The 17,753-nt window shown below is 37.2% G+C and overlaps 1 protein-coding gene across 3 annotated transcripts in view; it reads left to right on the top strand.

Annotated features, from left to right (window-relative positions):
- Window positions 1–17,753, top strand: part of LOC140206055 (uncharacterized) — a 56,451-nt gene that overhangs the window by 20,707 nt on the left and 17,991 nt on the right. For 2 of the 3 annotated variants that reach the window (XM_072274131.1, XM_072274130.1), the window contains exons 9-17: window positions 2,549–2,711; window positions 3,281–3,444; window positions 5,801–5,936; window positions 7,397–7,494; window positions 10,579–10,793; window positions 11,559–11,715; window positions 14,874–15,044; window positions 15,246–15,352; window positions 16,890–17,027. In XM_072274131.1, coding sequence (XP_072130232.1) covers window positions 2,549–2,711; window positions 3,281–3,444; window positions 5,801–5,936; window positions 7,397–7,494; window positions 10,579–10,793; window positions 11,559–11,715; window positions 14,874–15,044; window positions 15,246–15,352; window positions 16,890–17,027 — 1,349 coding nt within the window. The remainder of the gene's footprint in view (window positions 1–2,548; window positions 2,712–3,280; window positions 3,445–5,800; window positions 5,937–7,396; window positions 7,495–10,578; window positions 10,794–11,558; window positions 11,716–14,873; window positions 15,045–15,245; window positions 15,353–16,889; window positions 17,028–17,753) is intronic. The other variant, XM_072274132.1, reaches the window with a different exon arrangement.

Below are 17,753 nucleotides of genomic sequence, written 5' to 3'. Positions count from 1 at the left end.
GGGGGAAGAAACTTAAAAAAGCTTAATAGCCTTAGTGCTTACCAGAAGGGAGCTTTTGGAAAATGTAGTTTGTTGGGTTGGTGACGTCCACAATGATATTTCCTGCCCACTTCTTTGTTCTTTCCCATTGTACCTGTGACTCTACTAATTGTTGAGTTGTCTGCAAATGTCCAAATACTGTACTTCTGAAACAAAGATGAAATTGTATTTTACTTATCAAAACATGTTTACCTTTGAGATAGGTTCAACCCAAACCATTGTAGTATCATGGAAATCTCAATAGTTTCAATTCTCTCTGAGAAAATTGCAATCAGGAACCTAAAGGGATAATTATACAGCAAAAAATTGTATTTAAATTGTCAACCTTACTCAGAAAAGATACCAGATGGGAAAAATAGAACACTATTGCTGTCAGACTGTTTCATTGAGGACGAGGATAAAGCATGTTGCTCTAATATTGCTATTCCTATATTTTGTTGACAGCAATTTGTGGCATCTGCACATAACAGTTAAACATTGAAAGCTGAACATTGCTGCTAATGGTGCCGTGCTCCTCCATAATGTGCACTTTACAGTTTTCCTTAATACAGTCAGCACAGATTTCACTGTTAAGATGTGAGCTTAAACAATTATCCACTAACACTACGTGAAAATATGATGAATAATTCCTAATCTTAACATGAGTAACTGACAAATAAACTCTCCTCGAGCTTCCAGCCAATACAGTTATTGATTATAACCAACGTTTCGATGACAAACTCTGCCATCTTCACCAGGGATAATGCTTGGGCGTGGTATTTATACCCCCCATGTCCATCCCTTCTGATTAATTAGCCCTCATCCAATCAAGTTTCTGCTTTCCCACCTTGTTTACAATTGAATTCCAGTTCTTACTTAGAGTAAGAACTCTAACTTACTGCCACCATCATGACTCTTAATGTAGAGTGGTTCTTTCTACTTTGATTAACCGTGCAAAACCTATTATGGACTCAGAGAGTCTCCCCGAGGAAATAAGACAATTACACACAACATTCCTACAGAATGGCTGCAAGATGAAGGAAATGAATGGGGCTCTTAGAAGGGCCGATGGAAAAACCAGGAACCCTAACAGCGAGGAGGAACCTGTCACTACTGCCTATAGTCCCTATATTTCCACTGTTTCTGGAAGGATGGCCAGGATCCTGAAGAAATACCAGATTAATACCATCTACAAACCAGTAAGGAAGCTCAAATCACACATCAAAGTTGCTGGTGAACGCAGCAGGCCAGGCAGCATCTCTAGGGAGAGGTACAGTCGACGTTTCGGGCCGAGACGTTGACTGTACCTCTTCCTAGAGGTGCTGCCTGGCCTGCTGTGTTCACCAGCAACTTTGATGTGTGTTGCTTGAATTTCCAGCATCTGCAGAATTCCTCGTGTTTAGGAAGCTCAAATCGCTGCTTATGCGGGTCAAAGATGACCTGGGACTCAGGTTAGCTGGCGTTTACAGGGTTTCCTGTGAATGCAGAGCAGCGTATATCAGTCAGACAGGCCACAAATGGAAATGTGCATCAAGGAGCACAGGAAGTGTATCCATTTGGGTTTCCCAGAAAATTCGGCTATAGCAGAAATGGCTACAGGATTGACTTTGACGGCACAAAACTACTGTGCAGCGCCATTGGCTTTTGATACCACCTGGTAAAGGAAGCCATTGAAATAAAACTAGAGGAAAGGGATTTTAATGAAAACAAAGGTCTCACTCTAGGTAAGAACTGGAATTCAGTTGTAAACAAGGTGAGACAGCAGAAACCTGATTGGGTGGGACGAATCAATCAGGAGGGATGGTCAACAGGAGTATAAATACCACTGGACGAGACATGCCTAGGTATATTCCCTAATGAAGATGGTAGAGTTTTTCATTAAAACATCAGTTATGATTGATATCTGTGCCTGGCTGGAGTTTAGTCCTCATACACGCCGGGAAAGCACTAGGTTCTTTATCATGAGTAATGAGTTTATTAAAAAACTGGCATGGACTATTTTTCTGGGCCTGAAAAAATGATTTTGCAAAGAGTTGAGTCTCAGTACACTATAAAAAAATATAAATATTGAATACCAACAAAAAAGCATTAAAATTTTATTTGTTATATTTAAATTTATCTTTTCCACGTATATGCCCGAAATTTGAATTCACAGCATAAATGATTTAAGTATAATTTATTTTTCTTGTTCTTGTTTCCTGTGTCACCCACTCTAAAGATTCTTACTGTGATTCAATTCCGCTCTGCTGCAGATTGCCTATGGATGACACAAAGTTCAAATTTATATTGGAAAAGTGGAAGGTTGCCCTGTAGAAATTATAAAATTTTGAGATAGATGGCAATGATCATATATTACAGTACTCTGTGTGAGGATCATTTTTAGAGCAGTGTCGTCTGTTTTGTTTTTGCCCTGAATTTGGCTGTTCTGGGAATACTCTGTGTGCTTCACAATGATTCTTATGTTGAAATTAAGAGAAATGTAATTTTTCAAAATTCCAATAGATTAATGCAACTTTTCTGTAATCTTCAGAGAAATTGAAGGAGAAATATTTAGAATAGGAATGGCGCTGGAAAATATAAAAGAGCAAATTGATGAGGATATTTGTAATCAATCAAGCCTACCCAGTTCCTTCTTTACATCTGCTCCACACTCCATTCCTGAGCTGTCTTCGAGTCTTGCAGTTTATTCTGAGGTAAATATATTAAAACATTATTATTATTAGAAGGTATTATTCAGAAGGTGAGGAACTCAAATACGTCCCTACAAATTATATAAATAAGATTAGAACAGTAGCATGTATTAATATATTAAAAATAGCTGTGACTTTTTTTGAAAAGATAATTTCGGCTCTCAAATGCCCGAGTTTATTTATTAAATAAGTAATGCAAACGATGGAGACACAAGGGACTTCAGATGTTGGAATCTGAAACAGCACACAAAATGAGCTCGGGGAGCTCAGCCGATCAGAGGGAAATGGGCAATCAACATTTCAGTTTGGGATCTTTTATCTGTACTAGGCAGACCAGATGAAGAGTTTCAACCTGAAGTATTGACAGTCCATTTCCCTTCGTAGATACCCTATGATCTGAGTTCCTCCAGATCTTTTTGATGGGCCCTGTGACTTCATGACTGCTCATTTTTTAAAAGAGCATGAAAGCCTGTAAAGTTTTCAAGTTTGCATAACATTTGAGTCATTGTAAATACTGCAATTCATTTTCTTGACTAAAGATTATGCATTTTACATTTTCTTTAACATTAAAGAGTTCCATGACTACCATTACACAAGAAGGACTAAGGGAAGTACATGAGGGCAGCTTACTCAATGATGGAAGTGAAACACAGACCATTTTTCAAATGCAGATGATGACAAATGAGAACAATAATTCAACCTTATTAAAAGATGCATACAATCACATCCCACAAAGGTAAATAATAGTTTTTGTGTTAAAATGCAATATGCCATTTGTGACATTAATATGGTTATTAATTAAAGCAAGAATGAAGTCATGGACAAAAGATATGGAAGAGGTGTTGAGTTTGCAGAGAGTACGATTAGGATATGTGTAACCTTAGTGGAAATATAGTTAAAGTTTTCTAAAGGGGTTGGATGGGCACTTGTGGAAAAATGATCTGCAGGACTGTAGCGAATAAGTTGGGGAATGAGACATTTTCTCTGCTGTAATGATGTGATGATCGTAGATATCATTGTAAAAGGAAGCACAAAAATGCACAGAGCCATTAGTTAATTAAGTAAATGGGCAGAACTAGTAAATGGTTGCCAGTATAAAAAGATCTAAAATAAATGATGCTAAGCTAGAAACAGTGGTAATGTGAAAAGATTTTAGGATCAATATACTATGTCACGAATCAAAAAGTTAGTAGGCAGCAAATACAATAAAATGTGAATAAATTGCTATCTGATTGTTCAGAAATCCCAATGTCTGAGCATCTGGCTCACTGGATGCTGATTCTCACAGTACCTTGAACTGACAAAGACCCAATTTTCATGCTCCCTTTAAACTCTGTGGGGCTGTGTTCCCCAGTTTTGCTAGAAAATGTATTATACTACTCTGCCATGTCTTAAAGAAGTCAAATTAGAAGTGTGATCAGGTTCTAATTGCAACGACATCCAATAGTGTGGAAAATTTACCACTACAGCACCACCAAAATTCTGAAAATTATACTTTTACTGTGGTCAGGAAAGCAAATGGCGGATTACCCTTTCTTGCACAGAGGCTGGAGTTTTGAAATAGGCAAGAATTGTCATAATGAGCGGTGTGCTAGTGAGACAACATCTGGAGTATTGTGCAACGTTTTGGTATCCTTATTTTAAAAAGGATATACAATCATTGGTGCAAGTCCAAAATAGATACACTAAGCTCATTTCAAACAAGAGAAAATCTGCAGAAGCTGGAAATCCAAGCAACGCCTACAAAATGCTGGAGGAACTCAGCAGGCCAGGCAGCATCTATGGAAAAAAAGTACAGTTAACTTTTCAGACTGAGATCCTTCGGCAGGACTGGAGAAAAAAAGATGAGGAATAGAGTTAGAAGGTGGGAAGAGGGGCAAGAGAAACACAAGGTGAGAGGTGAAACCGGGAGGGGGAGGGATGAAGTTAAGAGCTAGGAAGTTGATTGGTGAAAGAGGTATAGGACTGGAGAAGGGGGTGCCTGATACGAGAGGATAGAAGGCCATGGAAGAACAAAAAGGGGGGAGGAGCACCAGAGGGAGGCAATGGGCAGCCAAGCAGATAAGGTGAGATAGGGAATAGGGGATGGGGAATGGTGAAGTGGGGAGGGCATTACCGGAAGTTCAAAAAATCGATGTTCATGCCATCATGTTGGAGGCTACCCAAACATGATGTAGACAGGAATAAGGTGTTCCTCCAGTTTGAGTGTGGCCTCATCATGAAAGTAAAGGAGGCCATGGATTGACATATTGGAATGGGATTCGGAAGTAGAACTAAAATGGGTGGACACAGGGAGATCCCACATCTTCTGGCCGCTGAAGTGTAGGTGCTCAGTGAAGCGGTCTTCCAACCTATGTCGGGTCTCACCAGTATACAGGAGGCCACACCGCGAGCACCGTACATGGTATATGACTCCAACAGACCCACAGGTGAAGTGTCGCCTCACCTGCGAGACTGTTTGGGGCCCTGAATGGTAGTAGGGGCAGATGTAGCATTTGTTCCGATTGCAAGGATAAGTGCCGGAAGGGAGATCAGTGGGGAAGAATGAATGGACAAGGGAGTTGCGCAGGGAGCAATCCCTGGGGAAAGCAGAAAGTGGGGGGAGGGGAAGAGACGTGCTTGGCAGTGGAATCACGTTGGAGATGGCGCAATTTCTGGAGAGTTATGTGCTGGACATGAAGGCCTGTGAGGTGGTAGGTGAGGCCAAAAGGAACCCTATCCCTGGTAGGGTGGCAGGAGGATGGGGTAGGAGCAGAAGTGTTCATGAAATGGAAGAGATGTGGTTGAGGGCAGCATTGATGGTGGAGGAAGGGATGCCCCTTTCTTTATAAAAGGAGGACATCTGCCTCATTCTGGAATGAAAAACTTCATCCCGAGAGCAGATGCGACGGAGGCAGAGGAATTGCGAGAAGGGGGTGGCAATCTTACAAGTAACAGGGTGGGAAGAGGTATAGTCCAGGTAGCTGTGAGAGTCCGTGGACTAGGTATGTCCATTATTCAGGCTTTTGTAACCCAGAGACGCCCTATATATAGATAGCAAATATTTTAGTCATCCAGTGTCATGTTTGATAATCTTTCTTTGTCCATTATAGGCAAGCTGCTATTGTATCAACAAAGGCAGAGAATAATATTCATTCTTCAGTGAACATTGCTGATTTATCTTTGAATAAAACATCAGAATTACAAAACATCTCATTCCAGGGACAGGAATTATTGAATGAACTTAAGGTGTGTATGACACAGTATGCCATTTTTTTCATGAGCATTTAAGGCTAAACTCAGTAATCTTGTGCACAGGGGGAAACTTTGCTGAACAACAGTGAAGATGTCAGAATGCAGAGTTTGTCACAGAATGCAGGGAATACATATTTCCCTCATGACTTTCATGCGTTCTGTTTATCCTCATTTTAGGCTATAGCACAGAGCAGAATTAGGCCATTCAGCCCATTGAATTAGCTCTGTCATTCAATCATGGCTGACTCATTCTCCCTCTCAATCCCATTCTCCTGTGACCTTTGCTTTGAGTAATCAAGAACCTATCAACGTCTGGATTAAATATACCCAATGACCTGACCTCCAAAGCTGCCTGTGGCGATGTGGGCATGTTATGTTGATGCCAGAATGTGTGATGACACTAGCAGGCTTTCTCCCGCACATCCTCAGGTTAACATAAACAACACATTTCATTGTATGTTTTGATGTACATATGATAAATGCAGATTCACCACCCCCGGCTAAAGAAATTCCTCCTCATCTCTGTTCTAAAAAAACTTCTGAGACTCACCAACTAATGGCCAAGAATCTTGTTAAAAATAAATTCTTAGAGGCCTTGCAGCCATGAATAGCTTGCACAAAAACAATGGAGATCTGTGAACTCTATAGTGTTAGAGTTATACTGCGTGGGAATGTGCCCTTTGAACCAACTGGTTCAGCTTGACCAAGACTCCCATGTGTTACTCCCATTTGTCCCACCTCCCTCTAAACCTTTCCTATCTAAGTACCTGTCCAAATATCTTTTAAACGTTGTTAGTTTCTCTACCTCAGCCACCTCCCCTGACAACTCATTCCACATGCTGACCGCTCTAGGTGAAAAGTGCCCCACAGGTTCCTATTAAATCTCTCCCCTCTCTATTCTGTATGAATACGTGTAAATTATTAAACACAAGCAGAAAATATAGCAAGCAGCAGCTGAAGGAGCCCCTATGAAGAGAATAGACAAGTTATTATTTCAACTGTTGAGTCACTATCTGGACTGTTATTAAAGATGAATAGCACTTAAATAAATGTAGATAGACAACTGACCATAACTGAGGAAGCAGGTGAATGACATGCATTAGTGATTTCTAGATTCCTTTGAAGGATCTATTAGAAAATTACAAATTTACCATGCTTTGTTTATGGTCTTTGTTCAAAATTTCAAATTGTGAGAGAATCTGCCAATGATCAGCTATTGCATGTGTAGGCTCCAGTTCTCATTAAATGCATTCCTTGAGATTTATTGGCCTCACTCCTTTTGTTTGTGTCTAATTTAATGCACACTCCCTTCTCACAGGCAAAATCAATGACATGTTAATGATAATCTTCTCATCAATTGTGACCTACTTTCCACTGATGTCTTATAAAATAAAATAAATTTTAAGTAGTTCTTGTGTTTAACCCATATATAATTTTATATATTCCACTGATAGCAGCAGATGCTCATCCCTGACAGAGGGGCTGGTACATTGGAAGGCAGCAGACGTACCATTACACACACATTGAATTCTGAGCAACCACAAACGGAAAGGTATTTATACAATCATCGTATCTACAACCACCAAATAAAATGCAACTATGTGTTTGATGTACAATGAAATAATCAAACTTTCTGTAAATGCTATTATTTCTAGCACTTTTGATTAAATTTTAGTTTTCTGCTTTCTTCAATACTTCACATTTATATTAGCATTGAATATACTTTGGATAAAGCTTGTATTTTACTCTGGCAAGGTATAAATCAAGATTTCTAGTTTTCCAAAATTTAGAAAATGTTCACTATGGTTTTAATGTGATATAATTTCTTGGTTAAAATGATAATTATTAATGACAATTAGAATTTATCTCTCTAGTTTTATTACTCAACTCGGTTAGAACACCAGATATCCAAGAAATTTATTAAGTGACCCAAACCCCCGCCATCCAGGACCTGCTATCTTCCTGCTGCTGCCTTCAGGTAGGAGGTACAGGAGCCTCAGGACTCACACCACCATATTCAGGAACAGTTATTACCCTCAACCATCAGGCTCTTGAACCAGATGAGATAACTTCACTCAGTTTCACTTACCCATCACTGAACTGTTCCTACAACCTATAGACTCACTTTCAAGGACCCTTCATCTCATCTTCTCGATAGTTATTGCTTGTTTATTTATTATTATTATTATTATTTCTTTATTTTGTACTTGCTCAGTTTACACATTGGTTATCTCTTTACCCGGTTGGGTGCGGTCTTTCATCGGTTCTATTGTGTTTCTTGTACTTACTGAAAATGCCCCAAGAAAATGAACCTTAGTGTTCCATATGGTGACATGTATTATGTACTTTGAAAACATTATGTGTAAATGTAGAAGACTAACAAGAAGTTTTGAAGAGTATTTCCACTGTGAAGAAATCATCTGCAATTGCCAATATTCCACATAACATTGTATTTTTAAAGAGTCAATCTGACCCAGTCGATTACTGACTACAGAATCAGAGTCAGATTTATTAACATCAACAGTGATCGAAATCATGATCATTAATTTGCAGAATATATTATGTTAACAATTTAACAAAATTACTGCCTGCATTGATTTCAAAGTTAAACGATCTTCCTGACAACCTCCCTTACTTTCCTGAGCACTTCTGGAAAGATTTTGAGGTCTCAGATGCAATACAATTATGAATAATACCAAGAAAAACAGAACATATATGTGATTGGAATATTTTTATTAATAATTGAGAAAATTATTGTAGTTGTGAGAGACAAGATTGATTCCTGAGACGGCAGCTGTGTTGTTTAGGAGATTAATCAAACTGGACATTCTTTATTTTAGAAGCATGAAAGATGATCTTGTTAAAATGTGCTTATTTTCTCTGACTGGGTTGCCTGGAACTAGAGATACAAATCAAGGTATTAGCCATTAAAGATTGAAATAAGGAAAAATATTTAGTAATCCAGAGGGTAGTGTATCTTAGAAATTCTTGTCCAAAGGGCACTGTGAATGTTTAGTTATTGAACATATTCAAGTCAGAGGTCCATAGAATTTTATGTATGAAAGGTATCAAAGGTGAGTGAATTATTTCTTTTCCTATTTCTAAAGGTAGGATGAACAGTCTTTGCAGTTTGTTCAATTTCATAATCAGATAGTGTCACATCGTTAATGGAATTCCATTCACTCTTCTTTGTTCAATATAAATACTAGTATCTAACAAACATCTTTCAGTCACTATTTGAATATATTAATTGGTCTAGGATCCTCTGATTTGAGGAAAGTGAGATCTGATCGTCATTACTATTTGCTAACAATGTGCTTCTTGTTGCATTACTGCATTACAGCTCAAATTGTAACATAATACCTTTTAAACTAGTTGCCACCTGAAGAGGAGATACTTTTCCAATTAGCACCTTTTGAGTTGTTCTGTCATTTTATAAACAACCTAAATTGATCATATTTTGACCTGTCCTCAATAGAACATAATGCACGTTTATTTAACCAAATAAACCCTGCTAGCATCCAAAGGAGTTTGCAGAGCTAATACATTTTTCCTGAGGCTACGTCCACAATCAAAGACTGTACTCCAGATGAGCTCTGGCCAAAAAACTGAAAGTAGCAACTTTTTAAAATTAATAACTTTTTGGATTTTTGTTTAGATTTTATGTCTTTGCACAGTACTGCAGCCACAAAACAACAAATTTCACATTATATGTCAGCGATAATAAATCTGATTCCAATTCTGTTTCCTCTGAATTAAAGTCAACATTTGATTAACATTTTCATTACTTGTACGTTTGTAATTTTGCGTCACCTTTTAGTGATTTATACTCCTCTAAAGATTCCAAACTGTCACTATCAATTAAACGTTCTGAAGGGCAGTGAGTGCCGGATGAAGTCCTGGCCTTGTATTTAAGATTAAAACTGATATGCTGCCTGTCAGAAGCCAAATAGTATCAATTTCTTCCAAATTTCAAGCATGATCGAATTCTACTCTTCTGAACTGGCATGTCAATCTTTCTGAGGTAGCTCATTGGTCCTTTGGATCAGCTTGGTGTTGCTGAATGCTGTGTCACAGGAGATAGAAAAAGCAAGACTAGAGTCATAGAGACGTAGAACACTACAGCACAGAAACAGGCCCTTCGGTCCATCTAGTCCATGCTAAGAAGAATTTCAGAGTTGTATACTTCGATAATAAATTAACCTTTGAACCTTTTGAACTATTAATCTTCCTGGTCCTATCAATCTGCACCTGGACGCAGCTCCACGTACCTCTCCCATTCATGTATCTATCCAAATTTCTAATGGAAGGAAAAGATTTGGCAGGACAAGACCAACCTTCATGGATGTGGGGCCATAAGCAATGCTGATAACTGACTTTGTGATTCGGAAAGGATAGTCCAGTTGAGATTGCTTTGCATTGCAAGAACATTACCTTGCCTCAATCCAGTTTAGAACTGGCAAAGAGCCAAGAATATAGAAAAATGTAGGTTTCACAGATAACAGTAAAATAAGCCTTTTCTTAAGTAAAATAATTGGAAGGTCTAGATTAATGTATAATGCACAATAAGGTTTTTAGTAGTATGAAATCAATTACATGCTAAACTTTTTAAAACACCCTTTCATATTCTATTCAGAAACTCAGGCCTCGGTGAACATATGCTTTCCTCTAAATCAAAATTGCATAATGCAAATGAGGAGCCTCCATCCTTGCAAACAGATGAAAATATAAATGAATTGGGCGATAATAGAGTGAGGCAGTTACTTCAGATGGCTGATCCTTTGGGTTGTGGTACTCCATTCAACTGGCATAAATCCATCACTGGTGTGGCTGAATCTCCAACACAACCAGGTAATAAGGCAAAAAAGGTTAATGTTTTAATTTGATGATCAAAACTTGCTAACATTTTTAATGTATTGTTAATTAGTCTGCTGATGTTGTTGGGTACACAGTTTAAATTGATTTAATATAACTTCAACAGATCCATAAAACCCTGACTGTAAATGTTTAAAAAAATAGCACTCTAGCAGGCTGCATCAAGAAAACTATGTAATGAAATTTGTCAGTGGTAAACAATTAAGTTTCCTTATTAATTTCTACAAAATACAATGAAACAGAATTCCCTGTTGTTTTTTTTTGCATTTTTTCTTTTACGAGGATTTTACAAGTATGAATTTTTAAAACTTTAATATGTTAACACTGCAAAATGTAGCTATTTAATGTTAAATAATTTTCATTATTGCATTAGCAAATATACTCCAGTTATTTGTAATATTTTCATTTTTGTGATGGAACTCTACTCTAATCCCACTTTTGTTTGAAAGAAGCTGTTGATTTTCAAGCTAAATGAATGAAACTAACATAACAAAAACAAGTAGTGAATGAATCATATTCACCACTATGGCAGCATAGACAATTAGATTATTTGACCTTCTACATAATACAAGAACGGTAATATAAGGAGTGGAAAAGTCCTAACGGTCATTAGCAACAACATTTTCACATCCTTTGTGTATGCCAGCTTTTTTCAGTATTATATTAGCTAGCATTAAAAAAACTTTTATTGCATTTCTGAACTGGAAATCAGTTTCATTGTATTTTAAATTATTACTGTAGGAGAAGCATTCCTACAACTGGATTTTCTTACTGAGTGCTCAGACGATCACATACCATTGCCAGACCCTCAACAGTGCACACCTAGAATAACTCTACAGCAGACTACCTGTGACACAGATGAAAATGAAAGTTTATCTCAGCCATGTTCTGCAAGAAAGTAAGTGGGATTTTATCAGAACTTAAAATTCAACTTGATCAACTATGTTTACCCTTGAACTGTAAAAGGCATGATATAAAATATATTTACCAATACATTTGTACTATGCCAAATAAATAAAAATATCAGCTACTTCAATTTTCATTTGCTGTAAGGATTCCTGGATTAGTGATTCAGTGGCCCAATAAAGTTGTTATAGTAGAAGTAATTAAATTAAGGTGGAAAATTTTAATTGCTTGATTAAATGAATATAATTAACTTGCTGTTGTGATTTTCAAATACAAATTCATATTGAATAGTCACATTTACTTATAGTTATGCAAAACTGAAGCATTCTCTATTGATTACTAGCTAAACTATAAAAACAGGAATCTAAATGCAATTATTATCTAGAATTTAATGCACACAAGGACTCTACAAATCACATCAACAGGTATATGTCCTTTCACAGAAAAGTAAATGTGTTAGTATTGTATCAATTTATACATTACATAAATTAGTTTGAGCATAGCATTGTTTGAGGAAACATTGAACTGGATGAATGTGCTGTGCACAAGTTGAAACTATGTGTATTTGAGTAACTATTTTTGTATTTATTTTCATGTGCAAAAATAATTAACACTTAATCCAGAGTCTAAGTACAGCCTCTAACAAGAGAACACATTGAAATTTAGCTCGCTGTGGGTATTGTGAAATTTAGCTCCCTGTGGGTATTGTAAATTCAATGAAAAGCCAAGAATGCATGATAGATTGCTTGGAGAGAGAAAAAGGAGCCATGTGGAGAGGAACACGTGGAGAACTGTGTGTAAGATTCAGCAGTGGGAATACTGGTATTTGTATTGAACAACAATAACCTCAAATAGTCAATGCAAAGTGATCAAATTGGCACCAAGTTAAGCAGAATAGTACTTTATAGGCTTTTAAAAACAATTGGATGAATTAAATAAGATATGTAGGTGGGGTTGAACAATTACAGATAAAATATATTGCAGACAAAAGGGATTGAAAATTTGGAAGCATATACTCTATGAACATTGTTAAAATATATTAAGATGCTAAAGACTCAAGTTGATTAAACGTTTAATATGTCAACTAAAGTGAAATAGCAACCTTTAAAACAAACGGATATTGACCAAATGGTTTCAGTAGTGTCTGCTTAATTTTCAATAATGGATTTTGAGGGGCATGGGAACCACTCAAACATTAAAAGTTGTGTGTATAGGATCAGTCACTATTACAAAAGATTGAAAAGACTCAGGATCTCAGCCTGGTACAGAGATATAGAAGAAGTTATTATATTGAAATGAAAATTCTTGAAGGAAATGGATAAATCTAATTGTGTACATTGGGTAAAGAAGATACCCATTTAATAGAGCAATTTAGGATTTGATTCAGAAAAGTTGCTTTTAATTCCTGCATTAAGTTACTGACAGCAAGAATAGATCGAAGCTGAGCTGTAAGAAGAAACAAGAATCATTTAAGAATTAATTAAATTTTACTGAATGAATGAAATAAGAAGGGTCCAATAATCTTTGTGATGCTTACCTTATGATTTTGCATTTCTGCTGTGCTAAATGCAAATCTTGTAGATGAGTTCATTTTACTTTCTTAGTTGAGCACAAACAGGTTAGCCTAACGTCGGTGGTGGGGAAACTGCTGGAGTCAGTTATCAAGGATGTGATAACAGCACATTTGGAAAGCGGTGAAATGATCGGACAAAGTCAGCATGGATTTGTGAAAGGAAAATCATGTCTGACGAATCTCATAGAATTTTTTGAGGATGTAACTAGTAGAGTGGATAGGGGAGAACCAGTGGATGTGGTATATTTGGATTTTCAGAAGGCTTTTGACAAGGTCCCACACAGGAGATTAGTGTGCAAACTTAAAGCACACGGTATTGGGGGTAAGGCATTGGTGTGGGTGGAGAATTGGTTAGCAGACAGGAAGCAAAGAGTGGGAATAAATGGGACCTTTTCAGAATGGCAGGCGGTGACTAGTGGGGTACCGCAAGGCTCAGTGCTGGGACCCCAGTTGTTTACAATATATATTAATGACTTGGATGAGGGAATTAAATGCAGCATCTCCAAGTTTGCGGATGACACGAAGCTGGGTGGCAGTGTTAGCTGTGAGGAGGATGCTAAGAGGATGCAGGATGACTTGGATAGGTTGGGTGAGTGGGCAAATTCATGGCAGATGCAATTTAATGTGGATAAATGTGAAGTTATCCACTTTGGTGGCAAAAATAGGAAAACAGATTATTATCTGAATGGTGGCTGATTAGGAAAAGGGGAGGTGCAACGAGACCTGGGTGTCATTATACACCAGTCATTGAAAGTGGGCATGCAGGTACAGCAGGCGGTGAAAAAGGCGAATGGTATGCTGGCATTTATAGCGAGAGGATTTGAGTACAGGAGCAGGGAGGTACTACTGCAGTTGTACAAGGCCTTGGTGAGACCACACCTGGAGTATTGTGTGCAGTTTTGGTCCCCTAATCTGAGGAAAGACATCCTTGCCATAGAGGGAGTACAAAGAAGGTTCACCAGATTGATTCCTGGGATGGCAGGACTTTCATATGAAGAAAGACTGGATGAACTGGGCTTGTACTCGTTGGAATTTAGAAGATTGAGGGAGGATCTGATTGAAACGTATAAGATCCTAAAGGGATTGGACAGGCTAGATGCAGGAAGATTGTTCCCAATGTTGGGGAAGTCCAGAACGAGGGGTCACAGTTTGAGGATAGAGGGGAAGCCTTTTAGGACTGAGATTAGGAAAAACTTCTTCACACAGAGAGTGGTGAATCTGTGGAATTCTCTGCCACAGGAAACAGTTGAGGCCAGTTCATTGGCTATATTTAAGAGGGAGTTAGATATGGCCCTTGTGGCTACGGGGATCAGGGGGTATGGAGGGAAGGCTAGGGCGGGGTTCTGAGTTGGATGATCAGCCATGATCATAATAAATGGCGGTGCAGGCTCGAAGGGCCGAATGGCCTACTCCTGCACCTATTTTCTATGTTTCTATGTAACACAGTTAAGGTGGACAAAAGTTTACAAATGAAACAGTTTTCGAATATACATAAGTTGTATGAAGTATAGTGCCTTTAATGAGGTCTCGCAAGGACTACATTTAGATATACTGATTTACTTCTTATTCTGTTTAAGTGAAGAAATCATGGAACTGCAACTTGAAGTTGCAGAACTCAAGCAAAAATTGGAGGAAAATCCCTCTCAGTTTTCCAATGATCCCAAGACAAAAAAGGCTTTTGATTCTGTGTTACAGAAACAAAGCTACAGCATCACATCATGTCATAGAAAGAAAACTTCATCCAGAAGGTAAAATCATTATTCATATTTCTTTGTTTTTATTAAAAAATATAATTTCATATCAACAGTCCAAAGATTAAAATTATTGATACAATGGAATAGTTTTAGGATAGTTTTTGGTTAATATTTTGATTATTAAATGTTTAATATTAAGATTTATATTAAGTTCTTTACTTCTGTTTTATGTTCATGTTCTTTTTCTTTCAATAGCGAAAGTGTGGAACATGTTAAATTAATGAACAATAGTTTAAAAGACCATAAAAGAAGGCATTCTACTTGGCTACAATCAGGTGATGATGCTTCAGATGCTGAACTATGTAAGTGTTAAAAATTTAAAAACTGCAATGCCAGAAAAATAAATTAAAAGTGAAAACAGAAAATAATGAAAACACTTAGCAGATCCAGCAGGATCTGTGAAAAGAGCAAGAGAATTAATGGTTCAGGTTCAAGACAAGGAGTCTTTAATCTGGAATGTTAATTTGGTTTTCTTATCCACAGATGCTGTTTGATCTTCTCATTGTTTTCAGCTTTTTCTTCTGTTATTTTAGTGCTTAAATATGCTATTTTTTATCACATAAGAGTCATAAAACACCACATCCCAGTCCATGCTGAACAATTATTTTGCCTAGTCCCATTGACCTGCACCTGGACTATATCCTTCCATACCTCTTATTCAAACTTCTTCTCTTAAATGTTGAAATCGAACCCACATCCACCACTTCCGCTGGTAGCTTGTTTCACATTTTCACCATCTTCTGAATGAAGTAGTTCCTCCTCATGTTGCCCTTAAACATTTCACCTTTCACCCTTAACCTCTAGTTCTAGTGTCACCCAGCTTTAGTGGAAAAAGCCTGCTTGGATTTACCCTATCTATACCTCTCATATTTTTGTATACCTCTATCAAATGTCCCCTCATTTTCCTAAACTCTAGGGAATAAAATACGAACCTTTTCAAACTCTCCCTTTATCTCAGGTTCTCAAATCCCAGCAACATCCTTGTAAATTTTCTTTGCGCTCTTTCAATTTTATTGATATCTTTCCTGTAGGTAGGTGACCAGAATTGGACACAATACTCCAAATTAGGCCTCGCGAATGTCTTATACAACTTCAAGATAACATCCTAACTCCTGTACTCAATAAACACACTCAATAAAGGGTCTCGGCCCGAAATGTCGACTGTACCTCTTCCAATAGATGCTGCCTGGCCTGCTGCGTTCATCAGCATTTTTTGTGTGTGTTGCTTGAATTTCCAGCATCTGCAGATTTCCTTGTGTTTGCGTCCTGTACTCAGTATATTGATTTATGAAGGCCAATGTGCCAAAAGCTTCCTTTACAACCCTATTTCCTTGTGATGCCACTTTAAAGGAATTTTGGATCTTTATTCCCTATTCGCTCTGTTGTACACACTCCTCAGTGTCCTGCTGTTCACTGTGTAAGATCTGCCCTGGTTTGTCCTCCCAGGGTACCACTCCTCACATTTGACTCTGCGTATTTCTGAATATATGATAAAACGCATTCCAAAAATCTCAGAAAGTAGTAATTTAATGAAAATCAGTATTATGTTTACTTAATTATTTCTCAACATTGTGAAGAACTTGATGGCATTTTAGGAGAACTGATTGATTTCAGGCACTTATTTAGTAATTTCAACCTTGTTAAAGTATTCACTCTTAAGACTAAAAGGCCAGAATTTCTGTTTATATGCAGTTAAAAGTAGTGCATTTCTGATGTAAAAGATTATAATTTATTGCATGTGAAAAAGAAGTTACGCCCATTCTAAAACACATAATAAGTTACTTTATTATTATCTAATTTATATGTGAGCAGTAAAATGATCTTTTATTTTCAATAAAGGCAATGGAATGGATTATTTTTCTGACGCAGAAACATCTGTGCACTCAAAACCAAGTTTCATAAAGGCATCAAGAACTGCACACCATAAACAAATTTACTCCAGAAACCACAAGTCAAACAGCACCTGGTCAGATGAAGGTAATATTTACTCAGAACTTACAACTACCTTTGATAAAGGCAGACAACATACAATATAAGATATTCATTTTAATAGGCTGAGTGCAGTGTCAGCCAATCGATTCTTTTTAATCTTTTAATTGAGCAAAAACACAATTAATGTGGGCAGGTGTAAAAATGAGTCCACAAACTATATGTTTTTAAGTTGTACTTTCATTTTGTGAAGTGTAGTAGCTTTAATGAAGTCATGTAATGTGTATTTAGATACTGCATGCTGATTTGCTTATTCTGCTTGTGAATAAGTCATGGATCTGCAACAAGAAATAGCAAATCTCAAGCAAAATTGGATGAAGATTTTAAGAGTAAGCAAAAACTGTAAAGAAGATAGTGTGGGAATTCCAAATGTAAAGGGCTTAGTCACTGAAGGTACAGCTGCCAAGTGTTGTAGTAGTGTACAGATTAAAGTTGGGTTGCTTAAGAGGCCAAAACTGGGGAAACAAAGATTTGGAAGAAAACATTTCATTGAATAAATGTCAAATGTACAGCTCATCATCAAGTATTTGTAAATGTTCTATTCTTTTTCAGTTATCTGAAAAACAATTATGGATACTTTATATATGGTATCCTGGCATACAAGGAAGCAAAAATTAGTGGGAAGACAGAGGATTGGGAAGTTTTTAAAACCTTACAAAAGGAAACTAAGAAGGTCATTAAGAAGGAAAAGATTAACTATGAAAGGAAGCTAGC

The sequence above is a fragment of the Mobula birostris genome, chromosome 12 (assembly GCF_030028105.1).
Source record: "Mobula birostris isolate sMobBir1 chromosome 12, sMobBir1.hap1, whole genome shotgun sequence".
NCBI classification, from domain to species: domain Eukaryota; kingdom Metazoa; phylum Chordata; class Chondrichthyes; order Myliobatiformes; family Myliobatidae; genus Mobula; species Mobula birostris.
This window is presented reverse-complemented; position numbering and strand designations above follow the sequence as displayed.